Raw genomic sequence first — 17,694 nt, forward strand, 5'->3', positions numbered from 1 at the left:
ACTTCTACAACCTCCTCATGAAGTCGATCGGATGGACTCCGTCCAGGGGTCCGGGGACCGACGGACAAACACAACAAATGCAGGGAAGTTTAAGAATTTGATCGTGACTGACGACATAAAGATCAAGATTCATGCCAACAAGAATTTGATCACTTTGAGCCGAACCAAGAAGCCGAAACTGAGCAAGGGAAGAAATGAAACATGATGCTTTTAATCTCAACAAGAACCTGAACCATCATCAAACTAGCTCTAGCCATCTCTTGCCATCCTAAACTCTCTCTCGCCCGGGAACAAGCAAAACGTTGCCCAGTATTAAACACTTCGCAATCAGACGCTTTAGAAGTATCTTCCAGTCCGGACAGAACAACTTTACAAAGATCCTATGGTCCATGCTTATTCTAAGAAGTCGAAGGGGAAACTAACGATTCTTCTCCAAACAAAAGAGGCCCACCTCTGGGCACGTCAAAATATCCCCGAGAGGAGGTTTGCCGCAGTGGAGATCGCGGCTCCGGTGATGGCACACTGCACAATCTGCTCGTGGGACGTGTCATCCGACGTGAGCGCGAGCGCCACGCCCGTGATAGCTCCTGCGACTGCGCTGTTTTTCTGCAACATAGCATTCGATAAGCTGGTGTAAACACAGAGAAACACAGTTCTATAACGATTCGCCATCAAGACCCAGAGTCGTGAAAACCCATTTGTTCCCAATTGAACTTTGGAGGTTCCAAGTAAAGCCATTATGCCATCCCAAGCTCGACAACAGATGCGAGACTTTAATCTGACACATGCAGCACAGATGCAAACCACCACAGAAAGAAAATATAAAAGCTCGCTTGCGCTAACAAGACGTCATGTGCCACACACTAAGTAATTATTCAATCAACGAAAAGTTGGACTCATTACCCAATCATGAGCTCCACGGGTCTCCTTCAACCCATATGTTAAACCCGAGTACACCCCTGCAGCCAGTCCTGCACAGCAGACCAAACAACCATCTCGTCACTAACAGTGCTCAGTTCATATTTCATCACTCAATCGGGAGTTTCAAGCCAAGCCCATGTTAACGAATCTCGACGAACAATTCTCAAGCTGAAAATCTCTTATTCCTAACAATCCCTAGATCCTCTACTTACAAAATTGCGGAGACACAGAATCGAGCAATTGTAACATGCTTACCCCACTGCAGGGATTCTTTGCCAGTGCTCTTCACCTGGATGAGCCAAACGAGAATACATTAATCAAGAGCACAATAACTTAGGATGACGCAGCGAATCACATTAGTTTATGCTTGTAAGACTCACCATGGCCTCCAGGGAATTCCTGTTGGTTGCTCCTACACAGCACACAAGAACGACGATGAGAAAGGCAAAACACACCCGTAATCTAGGATTGATACATTGAACATGCATAAACACGACAGAAAGTCATCATTCGCGTAGCAATTGGCCTTCAATCCCGATTCTACAGATAATAGATAAGCAAATGGACAGGAATTCAGCACTCGGGCGCGTACCTCTCAGCTCGGGGAACCGATGCTTCTTCGCACCCGGAATTTCCGGCGCGCCATTGCCCGAATCCAGTCCTGAGACTTTTTAAATTAACACCCGCCACTCTCTCGTCATCTCAACAGAAACAGACGCTATCACAACAATGTAAACCGATACCGTCCATCCTCCTCTCAAAATTCAACACACGACGCCAAGTTCAAACGCTCTTCCCCCAAGGAACTCATCATACCTTCAACCGCCGTGAAGTAGGCTTCCCGCGACACGGCCTGAACCGCTCCAATCTGCGAGTAAAGTTCGAACATCACGAAAAGTCGATGCAGATGCTCGATTACACGCGACATTTTCCCGGGGAAAAAACAAACACGCGCACACAATCTGAACACGCTGTAAACATGGACGCGATCGCGATCAACGCACGGTGGCCGCGATTTTAACGCGAATCGAGAACGTCCAGTCGTTCCGTACCGCGGCCGAGCCCCGCTCGTCCCTGCTAGTGACGAAAGGAAAGGAAAGGAAAGGAGAGGCGACCGAGGAAATCGGATCGGCGAGATGCTTTACCCCGGCGGCTTTGATGAAGCTCTCGGCGATGCGGTTGAGCAGCGGGTGGCCGAGGTCGAAGAAGCCGCCCTTGTCGAAGTTGAGCTCGTTGAGCAGCGAGTGCGTCCGAGCCTCCATCTTCCTCGATCTTCTTCTTCTGCTCCTTCTCCTTCTCCTTCTCCTTCGTCGTCGCCGTCGATCGGAGAGAATCTCCTTCAAAGTTCGCTGCGACGGAGCGATGTTCAGAGAGAGAGAGAGAGAGAGAGAGAGAAAGAGAGGGAAGGAGGAGCATGAGGGGGTGGACACGTGTCGCTCCCGCGCGCACGTGTCGGTTTTTCCGGTAAACGGGAACCCGAGCGTTGTGGCGACTACCGGGAGTCGGTTTCGGGGGCCACGTGTCGCAGCAGCAAAAAAGAGAAAAGGAGGCAAATTTAAATTAAATAAAATAGAGCAAATTCTTTTTTTTTTCCGGAAAATGATAAAAGGGATTAAAAAAAAATGAGAAAAATAAAAAAGCGGCGAGACGTGCTATTCTTTTAGCGGCGAAGTTGCGTGAAGCTACTCGTGGAATAGCTCGAGCTCTATTGAATGAGTACCGGCCAACATAATCGTGCTTCCAATTTATTTTTATTTTTTTAAAAAAAAAGTAAAGGATATTGAGAAAAGACATAAAACCTACAAAATTACATGATATAATGGAAAATGTTATGACTTATTGATCTTCGGTGGAAATACATTTTCAAAATTGATTATAACACGAGCCGAGTCAGGCTCGGGTATCGCATCGCTGTGCTCTATTCGGATCGAGTTCCGACATATGTACTTTAATTCTCGACCGAACTCGAACCGACCACCGAGCAGGAGTTGAGTCGAGCCCAAACTTTGCATCCCGAGCTTTGCGCCGCATCGGCTCCGCGAGGGGGGTGGCCACGCCCGAAAATAGGGCACGGCTCGTTGGGCGCCGAGCCCGACTGGGCTTGCGTCTGGTCAGCCCATATCCCTGGTGGGCCGCCCCAGGCCCATTTTCCAAAGTGTGGGCCCAATAGTTAAACAGGTCGCTGGTCCACTCACCGTTGAGGGAAAAAGAATACCCTCTCTAATTGGCCCCCTCCTCCTCTCATTTTCACCATTCTTCAATCCACATTCCCATGCCACTTTCTAACACTCTAGCCCTCTAAAAACCGTTTTTATCATTTCATTTTTCTCCTCACTCCTTACTACGATTTAATTGTGTTTTAAATATCATAACGGAGAACAAGGGCAGCAACAATCCTTTCCGATTATCTCAACTCCATCCAGACTTAACCCGGTAAAACTCGTTCGGGTCTTTTAGCGAGCTCCGTGACAAGAGCGTCCATGTCGGCTCTGTTCGTGACATGAAACGATTGGGAGGAATCGCAGGGACAAATGCCACAACCTAGTCCCCTTGAAGAAATAAACTGATCTATGTCAGAATCATCACGCCTTTGGACGTTCAAGTCTGTCATGCTCTACTGACACAAGATGAGAAGATGAACTGAATACACAATGATGCCCAACTCTGTACATGTGCAGTAATTATGCACACAAGCGTCTGACATTAGATGGAAAAGTGCTATCAAAATTTTCTTAAGAGAGGACCAATTCCAAATTACAATTTACATCAAGTTCATGAATAAGAATGTAAAGACTATAATGAGAAAACTTTTGAGCTCTTGCCATGGGAGGGAAACAACAGAAAGGCGCGGAAAAAGCTCCAACCTCTCAACCCAATTCCTCTAAGCCAACCCTAGATTATCATACCCCACCACTGAAACTGGAAAAAAAGGGGGGAAAATAAAAGAAATGCTACAAAATCAGAGCTTATATCAATGCCCCAACCACATTGCATGTTCGCACCACAGGGCAAAATACAGAGGGAAATCGCGAAAAAAAACGTTCGGAGGAAGGGAAACAATTGCCCGAGTATTTTATAGAAGCAACAAGTACATAGCCAACGCAACACGTAGGTAAGACAGGTGATTCACCACATAACCACGTAGGTCGTCCCCTCCCCCTCTTGCACCGCGTAACGAAAACAGCATCTGTTCCAACATCAACCGGAGAGATCAAAACCGTGTTCTGTATATACCCTCTCTTTTGGTATTCTTGGCCGATGCTGCTTGACAACTCTGGGGCCGATTTTGCCTTGTTGCAGCTCCATAGTCGAATGAATGATAAGATATTCTCACTTCAAAGACTAAATGTGAGCTAGGATCCATTCACAGCCATCTCCGGTGATGATTTTGGCTGTACCAATGAGGTGTCCTCGGTCCCCAACTGCCTATTATCCGAGGTGCTTTGTACGCACTCCGAACAGCTCCGAGGACTGGCAGATTCCTTCTCCTTGTGGGTCTCATCATCTGAACTGCTACTATCTGAAGAGCCTCTTGTAGGAGAGAACTCCTTGTGATTTTGTTCATGGGCATCCTTGTCTCCATCCCCAGCCTGTGAAGAACTATGCATGATGCTTGCAGTCTTCTTACTCGGTAGCACTGCTTGACTTAGTGTTGAACACAAAGCTGCAAACACAGAGTCTTTTGATTTGGGGTTTTTGTTCAGCCGTGGCCTCTTGGATATATCGGGCTCCTTATCCTTAGGAGCCAGTTTTCTCTTCAACCTGAAGGAATCCATGGTCGCTTCCTCATCATCTGGGTTATCTTTCTGTCTCTTAGGCGGTGGTCTATAGTCTTCGTCATCTTCATCGTCTTCGTAATCAACCAGCCCAGCAGTTTTTGGACTATAAAACCAAGGTTAATGTATGCGTTAGACCATAAATGTAGGGTATGCTAGACAGAAAATTCTGAAGTTTAGGCATCCAAGCACCTTAATGATTGATGGCTTGCTGAAACTCCATTGGATAGAGCAGGCTGTGCTTGTACCTTCCGAGATTGAGACGCAGACGCTGATGCTGTATCTTCTTCATCACTGAGTAAAAGTAGACAGTCATGAACGAGAAAACTAAGCAAACAAAAGGACAAAATATCATACGGATAGTGTAGGTAGACCTGTCTTCGTTAAAATAGTCCTCCTCCTCTTTCTCCAAAGCGCGCTCATCTATTCTTTTCCGGGGATCTGACACGTTAACAGGGCCTCTCGTTCCACCATTCTCCAAGCACTGGAAGAAAACCAGTTAGAGATTTAGACTGACTAGTTTCCTTTGAAAGCAGAGAACAGGGATAGGCACAATACATCATACCTGCTCATACTTGACTTTGAAAGACTGGATACAAGGCAGGTGCTCAAACTTAACCAATTCGTTCCAAAACGAATCAACTATGTGTTTAAGCAACGGTTTCAGATTTTCCTGCATGAAAAGGGTCATCAACTTGATCACTCCATGCAAGTGATGCCGTACACTTATTCACAGCATTCGTTTGTGCGGAGAAGAAACTGAATGAGTGAAAACATGGTACAGGCATACAAACCTTGCGGATGTGCTCAAGAAGTTCTAAGACTGCAGAATTTAGCAGGTTGTAACGATCACCATTTCTCACAAAAGCATCCACAATTGGTTTGAGAAGGTTGTTCCTAACTATATGGCTTATGATATGCTCATCCTGCAGATCAGAAACACATCACCAAGTTGCCACATGAAAACACATAAGAAACGTCATAAGACTCATTAGTGGTTCATTGATTATGTGTCTTTCAGATTCAACATTAAAGCTTCCATCCACTATATACGTGCTCTCATTGATACAATGCAAGGCTTGCCTCATGCTCAAAATTATGGATCAAAGGAGAAATCATGACACTACTTATCTCTCGCTGCATCCTACCACATAAATTAACATCAACATGGGCAACAACAAAGAACCACCTACGTGACGGGAGAGGATAGTACGAAAAAAACGGACAGCAGCAACTACAAGGTACTTTTCTCTTCTTTGCATCAGCAACAAAACCTTATCTGCCACATTATTAAGAAGAAAGTTACATCTGCAACCAGAGAAGAGAAGACATAATTAGTTCTCAAGTCTAATTCACTGGAGTGTTAAAATTATATGTGACTAACATACTATATTAATAAAATATCAAAATGGTAAGGGTGTATGAAAAAGTACTTTATCCTATATGGATGGTGCAGAACGCAAAAGCAAAGCAATTCACATATGTTTGACAGTACTTCAGGCTTCGTTCTCTGCTGAGTTTTGACTCTTCCAGAACCCATTTCTTTTCTCGATGAATGAGACGTGACAGAGGGGCAAGACGCTACAATGACATCAATTAACTGCCCCAGATGCTTCTCATAGAAAATCTCGATCACACTGTCCCTCTGAACAAAGAATAAACAAGATCAGTCCAAGTTCAGAGAAACAATTTTTTTCAAAGAGCTATCACCATGTGAAAATTGAACAGCTTATACTTGGCACAAAGCAGAAACACACATACATCAAATAGAATGACAGACGAATAGGGTAGCGCAACATACATATTTATCCCCCTTGAGTAGTCCAACCGAGTGATACAGAAAACACAAGACCCAATGGTTCAATTCATGGGGCTAGCCTTAGTGGCAAAGTCTTGACTAGCTAGAAGAAGATCGGAAATACAAAACTCCATCCAAATGATGTGGTTGATGCCTCAAATGGTTTAAGAAGACTTTTCTGGCACAAAATAATCTTGCAACTTCATTTTCATATCCATTGGCTCACAGGATGAAGTTTGAACATGGTTTATCTACCCTGTTTAGCTTAATATTTTAATGGGAAATTAGTATCTCTAGAATCACGTACAATAAGTCCAAGAATGCAAATCCTTACTAAAAAGCATAAGAGCTGTTGGGGTTCAATTCTATAGTCGTATTTGTGGTTCTTCGGTTAAGTTTATAGATTCAAAATTTTGACAGGAGCAACTTTGACATTGTTGCCTCTGATGGGAGTTTGGGGTTTGAGTTGGTCAATTCAACTAACCATGTGTTCGTTGATTAGATTACATTAGAAGACACGTTGTGCATTTTCACTCAACTGGGCCACCAAAAGAAGATGTTCTACTTTTTGAAATTTCCAGCTAAATTTATTTGAGAACCTATTCTAGCATTGCTGAGAACTCATAATCAATTGATCATATGGCAAAAGAAGTAAAGTACAGTGATTCAAAAAAAATCGAATCAAAAGTTAGCAAATAATTCCTTACTGATGATATCGAGATCAAAATGACGATATACACATAGATGATGAGATAAAATCACAGACGGATGTACTTATTAAATTGAGAGGACAATTAGCAAGGGACTTAGAGAGAACAACCAAAAGGCAAAATAGAAACCTAGAAATCCTAAAATATCCAACCACCATGAGGAAAGCAAAAATCAGATGAGGAAGTGTATGATTAGGCAGAACCTGTCCTCCTGATAAAGTATATGAGTCCAGCAAACTTCGAAGAATTTCAAGAAACTGGCAATGCATGTCATCACCAAAATCTGTCACCATTCCTTTAACCTACAAGTCACAAGCTATATTTTAGCAGGAACACCATCATTGTTTACTCTTAACACGGAACCGACTGCATTGAAACAGGCAAAAATCAAACCTTAACATATATATAGCCAAAAGTGAAGTTTGTCTCGCTTTCGCTTTCCAAATTTACCCTTGCATTATCTACTTTCTTTTAAAGGAAATATCTCCATTTTCTGACTTTATTTATTGTTCTCATAAAAAAAAAATTCAAAGGTTAAAATTGTAAAAGCGTCAAAAACAGAAAACTATCAATCACTTTTTAATTAAAAAAATACCCGTTACCTAAAAAAGAAAAACCGCTCAAATTCATTTACGAAATGCTTGCAGCACTCATAGCTCATTGGTTCTAGTATTACTGATCGTACAAAAAGAATTGCACTAGAACAATACAAAAGGTACTCTGTTTTACAACTATTAAGATCGTCCTTCAACCTACTTTGGTATTTTAGGTTCAAAAAGTTCAGTTTTCAAAAATACCATCTCATGCAGTGCATTGACATATCCTCACGAAAGCCATACCAGAAGTCCCAAAAGCAAAGCTCCTTCTGGGCGTACAACATACGAACGCAAAAGATTTGGGTCTTGATTCATAAAAAGAATAATAATATCTGTCCTGCATCCACCGAAATGGCACATAATTAGGATGACATCTTCAATAGTGCATTTGTCTTCTGTTCACCATCTCTTTCTTTTGTCGTGAGTGCATATTTATCTATGTGAGTGATGGATGGAGTTACATCTAGGAGTATTTACCCAGTTAGTATAAGCCTATTGTCCTCACTCTGCAAAGCATCAGCAATGATGTCAAAAATGCCCTCACTCACAAGATCCCTGCAAAATACGAGTCTCATCAAATAAGATACACGTAGTGCAACAGCGAGGATAAATCAAGACTCTACTGGATAAAACTGGCTGTCACAAAAAATAATGCATGAACCACTGTAATCTCAAAAATCAAGAATGAAAACTAAATAAAAAGTATCTTCAGAAAAAAAAATCCTGCATAAACTCATACCTGAAAAGCCGGAGCTGCTGGACCATTTGTAAGCTCTTGCTTAAACTACAAAAGTCGTGCAAGAAATACACCTACATCAAGAGATTAATAACAGTGTGAACATCGGGGAACCGGATCTAGAAGAGAATGGATAAAACTTAAAGTAGATATTTTGTTTGGTCGTCATATCCGGGCAAACTCCCATTATTGTAGAAATCTAGCATATGCAGGAAAAAGTTCTGTGTTGCACAAACAAATAGAGAGGTCTAAATGTTTGAGAACTACAGACAAAAAAAGTCAACTGATATAAATCATTCTCACAAACAAACTGATCCACGATAACAAAAAACCACGCCCAAACAGCACTAAAGCAAGATCAGATGCTCTAATTACCAACATTAAAATCAACATTTCAAGCCCCGTCTAATAAAATAACCTCAAAGTTTCCAGATGAATAGATGTATATGTGTTTTCATCAGTCAACAAGTACTATACACCCAGATACATATAATCTCTCACTTCACATGCAACATGGACTGATGGTCCTATGTGCATCCTGCATGTTCCAAGTCATACTAGTAAAGCTCGCGTCCTGCTGTGGCGCAAAGAACGGAATAATCTAATTTCCTGTCAGCCTACCATACCCAAATTTTGTATAGATAAGAGACAAAGGGGTCAAACTATCATAAACTTATCAATTCAAGGTGAGCTCCCTCTAAAGACTAAACTACTTTGAGCAAATTCACATACACAATTTTTCCACATTATCAATTGAAATGACAACATTTAATCAAACCATTTGGAAGGAGTGTGTTTCGGGATAACATAACATTACTTATTTATAAGCTTCCATATGGAAATCGAAGAAATTCCACTGTCTTGCAGCAACCAACTTCAGAACAGGATACTGATCATTTAAGAGAGCTAATGGTATTGATTATCATCGTGCTATAGAAAAGCATGAGTTCATGATCAGGCAATAAAGTTATTCTACATGAAATCATAAAAAGTATGTGCTAATAGGATAGACATATCTTACTATTTCATGCAAGCAAAAACTTTGTCACTCTTAAGTAATGGCAGCCGAAAAATGATCAGCAAGAACTTTTTCCATACCTAAATAAAATGACCAAGGAAAAGAAAAGGAGACAAACAATAGGAAAAAGGGAAGGGCAACAGCAGAAATGCACACTAATATCCCCAGGGAGATTCCCGAATCCTTCCTGTTATTTTCTTTTAAAAAATAGTGATTTCTTAACACTATCCTAACATATACATTCCACATAAAGGCATATTCGTATTCCTTTAATCATTCCACAGACTGGCGCGTCCAACTCCAACTTCAGGATAAACTTGCATTCTACGGTACATTTTATCTGATCACGTCAAAGGCATCCAATAAATTACGATCAGAGTTAAAGCCATGCAATTCAACAACAAATTGCTATAACTTAATCATTTAAAAGCTGTGCAAGTGCAATCAATAAGAACAGAATAACAACAAAGACACGAGAAACCAAGAATCTCTCAAGCAAAGTACCATGAAAAGTTCAGGTTTACATTAAGAATCCTACCCAAAAAATGCGTCATTCAAATCCCAGATGTTGATCCAAAAAAGGAAATCGAAGACCAATAAATAATGTTAACAATATAATTACCAAATTTTTCTTCGACTCTGAAGGGGTTATCGGAGATTTTAACCTTGCAAACAGTTCCTGAATAAAGGTACTGTCATCCTTTAACAAAGAAACAACCTACAAGAGAGAATATAAATTCAGTACAGACATTCCCAACAAACTTAAAAGACATCTATCTTATACTTACAATGGCATTATTTGCATGGATGATGGAATTGAGGTTTGCAATAATTGTGTCATCCAACATTCTAGCCAAAACAACATCCTAAGGAAGACAATTTAATGTCAGAAAAGGATCTACAAAAGGAATTCAGTCAAAACGTAGTTCATATGGAAATCACCTTCAAATAACCAACTCTATATGTCTGGTGTATCTTCGATAGGACAAGTGGATCTCTAATTGGAATTGCCTAAAAAAGGAAAATAGCCTGTTAAGCAGAACTTTCCGTATAGATCGGTACACTTGAACATATCACGCCGCTACCAGATAAAACGTCTCACCTCCTTGAATACCACATGTTCTTTCAAAAAATTGCGATGCTGTTGGACATGAGGAACCTCAGGATCATCTGCAAACAAATACAGAACATCATAGTCGTCGCATGATATTAACTAAAAATAGAAAAAAAAATGGTCTATGATAAAATGACAGCACATTCAACATTTACGTTTAATAAGACGGTTTTTTAAAACAGCAAGAAGATGATTCAACAACAACAACTAAGGAAGCAACGGGATCAAACAGTGTTTTAATTTTGGCTGGTAAAGGTCGTAACATCGAGTACCTTCTCCAATATGATCAGAATATTCTCCTTACTTTCTTTTCTCCACTTACTAATGATTACTATTTAAAATAATTTTGAAGTTTCAAGAATCGTAGTGCGAATGGCACTTCAAAGTGCCTTAGGTCCAGGGATGCTAATGGAGCCATGGTATAGCTAACTCCAATAACATCATATGTCCATACAAGTGTCATCCCATTATGACAGACATTTAATAATTATCTAAAAGCGTTTGACAGATTTTCTCCTGAGAAGGAACTTACACTCAAGGGAGCCAATAATGTCCATAATCAGCTCATCTCCAAAAATTTTCTCAAAGATCTGAGGGCTGTTGAGTAAAACTGCACAAACAGATGGAAATCAGTCAGGCTGAGGAGAAAATTGTGAAGAAGCCAACAAATTAAGGACTGTGAGAAATGTCTAGCTAAAGGTTCTTACTTATCCCTTTGACTATTCTACAAATCATCTGAAGATCACTGAGGTTTTCCAAGTCTTCACAAAGTCTGAATAAATGCATTAGCTTCCGGAGAAACTCTAGCTGCATTGAGATAGTAACTTCCATTAAAAACAATGGTTTCCAACATCAAAGTTTACGTAAACATTAAAGGATGGACGGAGAACAATGAGGATTGTACTAAAAGCACTGTCCAAAGCCCACTACAACTCACAAGACTACTGTAGTATTCATATGTCTATGTACAACGGCAACGAAATTGATAATAAACTTGACCCACAATGATACTGGAAGAACAAAACTCATAACATAAACTGCACAAACTTCATTATTTAATAGTTCATTAATGTAAACTAAATATCGGATAACTCAAAATAAAAAGGCCTACCATGACCACACCTACATTGATGTCCATTGGACGGGAAAGTTAACAGAAGCTTACATCATTCAGAATAAGATCTATCAGCTGCATCTTATCAGTAACCCGGCCTTCATACACGGTCTGCAAGACAGAAATCAACAGAGATAATTGAAGTAGTCGATAAGATTATAAGTAAATGGAAATTTGAGACACAAGAGGAGAGTCTTGAAACTAATAGCTTTTTACTAACTGGAAATAGAAAAGGTAGAACTTTTCTAGCCTTAATATAAATAAACGGCATCCCACAAGTAATACTGAAGAGTGGAACTTCCACAAAAGCCTCGAAGGATAAAAGAACGATTGCTAGCTCTGAACTCTTAACTAAATACAGAAAAACATCTGAGATACTAATTGCAACTTAATAAGTACCATCAGTGATCCCAACCAAGAAGAATTGCTCATTTGCGCCTTTAGGGGAGCTCTCCCTGCAAGCACGCATGCGAGCAAGCATGCGTGCGTGCGTGTGAGAGAGAGAGTGAGAGTTGATAACCTTCTTTACTTATAATGTCAAACATGTGTTAAGTAGCTAAAATAAAGCATCACCATCTTGCACTTTAAATTCACCCCCTAGGGTTGTTTTGCAAGATGACAGAAATGGAGAGGAGCCTGCAACTCAATCTGATGTCAAAAGAAGTAATCGCAAATGGACAAGCTAATCCTCTTAAAGCCCACTCCTTATGTTTCCACCTCAAACACCAGTAGCCATAGGAAGATGGACCAGTGCAGCTAAAAGTATGAGAGAGAGAGGGAGAGAGAGCAGTACCTTGTGTATTAGAGGAAGAGTGGATAGCTCAACAGGCGGCAACTCCCTCAACTCGCTATTGACACTATGAAACGTATTGTCTGTGGAAGAAAAACTGGAAAAACTTAGAAACATAAAATTGCAGCTATTAACATGGTTCTAAGATAACAAGAGCAAGGAAAAATGCAAAAGTGGTAAAACTAACAGGGTTAGGAACTACACTCACTGAGACCTCGAAATATGTTATGTGAATTTCGAAATGTTCAGGACAAAAATCAGAAATATTAGATTCCCTCTGTCTGAAGAGAAGAAAACAATTCACGGAGTATCCTACCACAAATGCATAGTGAGGCAAATAAAATCTGACATCTCTACATTACAAATGCTTTTTGCATTTTCATATTATATCCTTGTGTGGGTCCCAAATTTTATTGTAACTGAAACCTTCTACTTGAATCCATGGTCCCATTTCAGAACTAAAGCCACACTCACCTTGCATCACATAAATTCACCTACTTCACTTGGATACCAAGAGACCAAATTTAACAAGTCAAATATCTTTTTCACTAAGGTATGTGACCTAAGATTTGTTATATGTTTTTACAACCAGATCACTGCTGTTGGGTAAGTAGCTATGTAACGAACAATTGGGAAAGATATCAGCAGCTACATTAATTGATTCTCACAACTCTGTGATCACAAACTTCTAGCCAAACAGATTATCAGCGAGCAAATACCAGTCATGCACCAGAAAACTCTCATCAAACCCCACTTCAGATATTTACATAATACTTTCTCGCATTTCGACTACAAACCACAATTCAAACAGGTTATCAGTAAGTAAATCCTACATATGCACCAAACAGCTTCCTTCAAACCCTACTAGAGGCAGATGATTACTCAGGAGGCTGTTACACTATTATGCATAAAGATCTTTCAGTTATGTTCAGGAGAAAAGAGTATTGCTTCAAGTCATGGGTTAATCTATTTGGGACGAGAAAAGGAAATAATCTCAGGATTAACCTATATCAGTTTTCCACAGGTTTCTGTTACGATGCTAATTCTTAGAATGGTGAACCTTATAGAGAATGACCAGAAGCCAAACAGATATGACTTTTAAAAAACATTCACGAATATCATGCTGCTTACAAAAGAGGGTGCAGCTATGCATGATATTTTTTCAGTCACACTTATCTTAAGATGTACTCTTCGCTACCATAGGTACAACTCGTCCTGACATTTGAGTTGCAAGTCTAGCAATATCAGAAAATAAAATTTAATCTATGTTTGAGTGTTTAATTCAAATGGTACTTTAAACTACAGTTTGCTAAACCACTTTTAGACATTTTCTTAAAGATCTGATTTGAAGGTCTACCCTTGCAGCTTATCTACCTATGTGCAGCTTTCCAATGTCCTCAATTCGATAGGAATACAAGAGATACATCCATATATCTTACAACACTTTGCAACACCAAAGTGATTGCAATTATCTAAAATAAAAATATCAATAAAAAAACCTAAAAGATGTCCAGCTCCTACTTCCATCATATTTCAAAGCATATGATTTGACTTTCTTTTTTTTTTCAATAAGAGCAAAACATGCCCGCAATTGGCAATCAAGTGAAGATATCAAGAACCAATAGCAAGCAAAAAGTGACTGTAGGTCAAGATTCCTTCTCTTTATATTTGATATTTAAAGAACTCGTGATGAAGCAATCATGGGGTAAAAACCCATGCACTGCAATTACAAGAAATTCAACCCTAAAGAAACAACCAAACCGATTGGGAAAAGCATAACCATAATCCTGAACACTAAAACGAACTTATTATACCGGACCATAACAAAATCAATTCACCATGGATGACAAATTTCCTCGTCAAACAAAACAAACATTAAACTTTCCCAGAAAACCTTAAAAGATCAGAGTCTTTCCAAAGACAGGTTCCAAATCCTAAACTCCAATTCCACTTCTCATGGAGATCATCATTACCATCCTCTTTTTCAAAACCAGAAGACTAACCTAAAACTTCAGGTTAGTCAAAAATCCCTCTGTTCATCAAATAAGTGGGGAACCAAAGTGTCAGAGCTTCATCTATACCAGGTTTCTACCCAAAAAAAAAAAAAAACAAAGATGAACTCCAACCACAGCACCTTGTTGACAATCACCTTCAAGGCTGTGAAAATTCGAGAACCCTTGAAACAATATCCACAGTTAGTGCAATTGCCAAAAAAATCAAAAACCTTTACAAGACAAGCCAAGTCCAGCTCCTCCGCAGTAATTTGCGAAAATCAACCAACTTATAGACTTAGCAATTGCCATACTGCTTAGCTCAAGGAGCTTCTCGAAAAACCACCACCACCCTACATCAAACCCCTCACATATCTCTAGCCCGTCTATATCTGTTGAAACTCATCGATAAGAAATTTCCAGCAGAACTATATATTCCCCTGGCAAACTTGAAAATTAGTGACAGAACTCTCATTCCAAAGTTAGGTCAAAAGCCATTCTCTCTATGATCTTTTGTGCATTCTCTTCTCTATCAACGAACACAATCTAAAAACTTGCTAAAACCCTCACAACTGATCCATAATTTATAACCTTTTCAAAAAAAAGGTTTAGGACAAGTGGCAACAGCATAAGAGGAAGGGCATAATGCAAGAGATAGGAAGGCTCTTCAAGTAGAAGGAGGAAAGGAGAAAAGGCAGCACTTGACTTTCAACAAATAGAGACGGTTTTTAGTGAAGGTCATGCCTTGCAGTGACAAACATAGAAAGCAGGTGAAATGGGAGACTGTTTGATAGATGGACGGAAGGCAAGGCTTAAGTAATATCAAAATTAGGTTAATGGAATAAAGGTTAAGGTTTTGCCAGAGAAGTAATACAAAGGCATTGACAGGACAATAGGGATCTACAATAAAAGCTGAGGAAGATAAAGAAGTTCATTAGTAGAGGTTGGCAAATCCTACCAGAGTTTATGATTTTCCAAATGAAAAGAACCTTCCGTGTGTTTTCCCCAAATCATTGTATTCATGCTTAAGCCTTCCAGAGAGCATGTCAACATCCCTTGATACTTAGAAACTCTAAGACATTTCTATACATTCAACAAAAAGCAAGGTGCTCCATGATTGCAAGTAAAGATCTTCCATTGTAACATGCACCAACAGCAACAAAACCCATAAGTGACAAGATGAAGAAGTCAGAGTCGAATCAAAAGCTCTCTAAAAAGATACTGCAGTTTGCACGAATAGATTTAATTCATGTCACCGAAAAGTAGACAGACAAAGATCTTGAAATTTCAGAAAGCTGCCGAGATAACATATACCCTGGGTTCATCCAAAAGCAACAAACACTCCATTTGCCAAAAAAAACTAGCTTTAAAATATCTAGTGTTTAAGATGAAAACAATGAACTGAACAATATCTAGAACTAGGCTGAATGCGCGGGTACTTACTGTTAAGACTGCTAAAATGCATATTCCTCTGTACATTACAGATATGATCCCTGCAAGAAGTCGACAGCGTATAAGTACGAGATGTAGATAGTCATATTGAGAGAGCAGAACCGAACAGAGTACGTCTATCAAGGTAATAAAACCACCGATAGTTACCATATGTAGGAGCAACCAGATGTCTCCTGAAAGCTAAGGGCCAATTCAGTAGCGTATTCAGGGTCTCTCCATGAGATGATGGAATCTGAAAGTATCATCATAGGGAAGAGTAAACTCAATCTGCGGTTGAATCATATCATTGTAATTGAAAATAAAGTTCCCATGTATCATGAGAAACAAAAGGAAGTAGGACCTTCTTGCTTCCTATAAATGTCCTCCGAGCTGATACGATGCAGAAGCAATGTTTCATTGTCTTCATCATACACAAATATACCCAGATCTTCTGACCTCTGTATCAGTATTTAAATTCAAATACACACTCAGCTTTAGGTGAACAAAAGAAATCATTTTTTTCTGGAATCTAGGAGCGGCAGAATCTCGAAGATAGTGGGGAACAAACCTCTAAGTAGTCGACGGTGACGTGCCCAGTACCATGGTCATCCCATTTCCCTTCATCATTCAGTTGATATACTTTAACACGCTGAAATCGAAGCACCAATGGTCAATCAAACTTAACCTTTAACTCATCCAGCATCACACTTGCTACATAAACTGCACTCTCAGAAAGTATCTTCCCAAAAACGGCATTCCATTCCTATAGTCACGCTAGAAAGTGCCCGGAATCCTCCATAACAGAAGGGAGCTACCTAGCCTGTCCTTCCATTCACACTATCCATTTGAATTGAGAGTACAAGAAGCCATCCCCTCACAAGACCGTGGAGTTCAAACGTCAGTGCACCAAAAATAGAAGCCCTAGCTCCCCACTAAACCTGGAGCTAGAAAGAACCCAGGAACCACGAATCGACGACCATCCGAGAAACCTAATCGAATCGAACAATTGGCAAAACCCCACTCACTCACACTACCTCGCATCACCCCCCCTCCCGCGGCAAAACAAACTATCCCCCGTCAATCAAGAACCGAAGCGCCGAACGACCCTCGACGAAGCCAAACCCATATCCAGCCACGCGGAATTCTCAAGCGATTCGTCGCCGTAGGGGAAAAGAGGGAGTTCTATACAACAGTGAAACGAAAACGAAAGACAGAAGAGGAAGAAATGAGAAGCGACGACGACGACCCTACCCACCTGCATCGAATTCGAGTTCGAGGAGGATTTCTCTTGCCCGCCCATCGCAGCTCCTCGAAGAACGACAAAACCATGCAACACCAGAACCACCCCCCCGGGAGGCGGCGGCGGCGGCCGGATTCCGCGGCGGGGGACGAATTCGGGGGGCGCGCGGGGGCGAATTAGGGTTTGCTGGAGGAGCGGGAGGGAGGGAGGGAGGGAGCGGGGGGAGGGAGGAGAGGGGGGACAAGGGGGCGCCCCCGACGGGAATTGGCCGAGAGGTTGAGCTTCCCACCGGGAGAATCAGACGGGCGAGGAGGGAGAAAAACACTCAGGCCGCCATTGACGCAGCAGCAGCGGTAAGCTTCGATTCCCCTCTCTCTCTCCTCTCTTCTCTCTTCTTTCTGTGTCCCTCTTTTCCTGTTTCGTGCAAAAGTGTCCTTCCCCCCCCGACCCTCAGTCGGA

The 17,694-nt window shown here is 40.8% G+C and overlaps 2 protein-coding genes across 3 annotated transcripts; both read right to left on the reverse strand.

Annotated features, from left to right (window-relative positions):
- Nucleotides 1–186: 186 nt before the first annotated feature.
- Nucleotides 187–2,307, reverse strand: LOC115677240 (outer envelope pore protein 16-2, chloroplastic). Of its 2 annotated transcripts, none has more exons than XM_030600370.2 (7): nt 2,067–2,307; nt 1,738–1,789; nt 1,514–1,588; nt 1,302–1,333; nt 1,177–1,210; nt 904–971; nt 187–606 (listed from the first exon to the last, which is right to left on the reverse strand). In XM_030600370.2, exons 1-7 carry the CDS (start codon nt 2,181–2,183, stop codon nt 463–465), a joined length of 522 nt encoding a protein of 173 aa, XP_030456230.1. In that variant the 5' UTR covers nt 2,184–2,307; the 3' UTR covers nt 187–462. The 2 variants fall into 2 exon arrangements, with proteins under 2 accessions (XP_030456230.1, XP_056161475.1); XM_056305500.1 differs by having other exon boundaries at nt 897–971.
- Nucleotides 2,308–3,624: 1,317 nt separating this feature from the next.
- LOC115677237 (uncharacterized) lies at nt 3,625–17,409 on the reverse strand. Its single transcript, XM_030600368.2, has 24 exons — nt 17,251–17,409; nt 16,564–16,644; nt 16,357–16,453; nt 16,164–16,248; nt 16,008–16,057; nt 12,577–12,656; nt 11,835–11,894; nt 11,377–11,476; nt 11,202–11,279; nt 10,658–10,725; nt 10,498–10,566; nt 10,344–10,421; nt 10,178–10,273; nt 8,541–8,611; nt 8,279–8,356; nt 8,045–8,138; nt 7,409–7,507; nt 6,131–6,342; nt 5,891–6,005; nt 5,492–5,623; nt 5,263–5,370; nt 5,072–5,181; nt 4,890–4,991; nt 3,625–4,803 (listed from the first exon to the last, which is right to left on the reverse strand). The coding sequence occupies exons 1-24, from the start codon at nt 17,293–17,295 to the stop codon at nt 4,275–4,277; spliced, it is 2,637 nt and encodes an 878-aa protein (XP_030456228.1). The 5' UTR covers nt 17,296–17,409; the 3' UTR covers nt 3,625–4,274.
- Between the last annotated feature and the right edge of the window lie 285 nt (nt 17,410–17,694).

The sequence above is a fragment of the Syzygium oleosum genome, unplaced genomic scaffold, assembly GCF_021117445.2.
Source record: "Syzygium oleosum isolate NSW1041296 unplaced genomic scaffold, Sole_v2.1 Sole_v2.37, whole genome shotgun sequence".
Taxonomy (NCBI): domain Eukaryota; kingdom Viridiplantae; phylum Streptophyta; class Magnoliopsida; order Myrtales; family Myrtaceae; genus Syzygium; species Syzygium oleosum.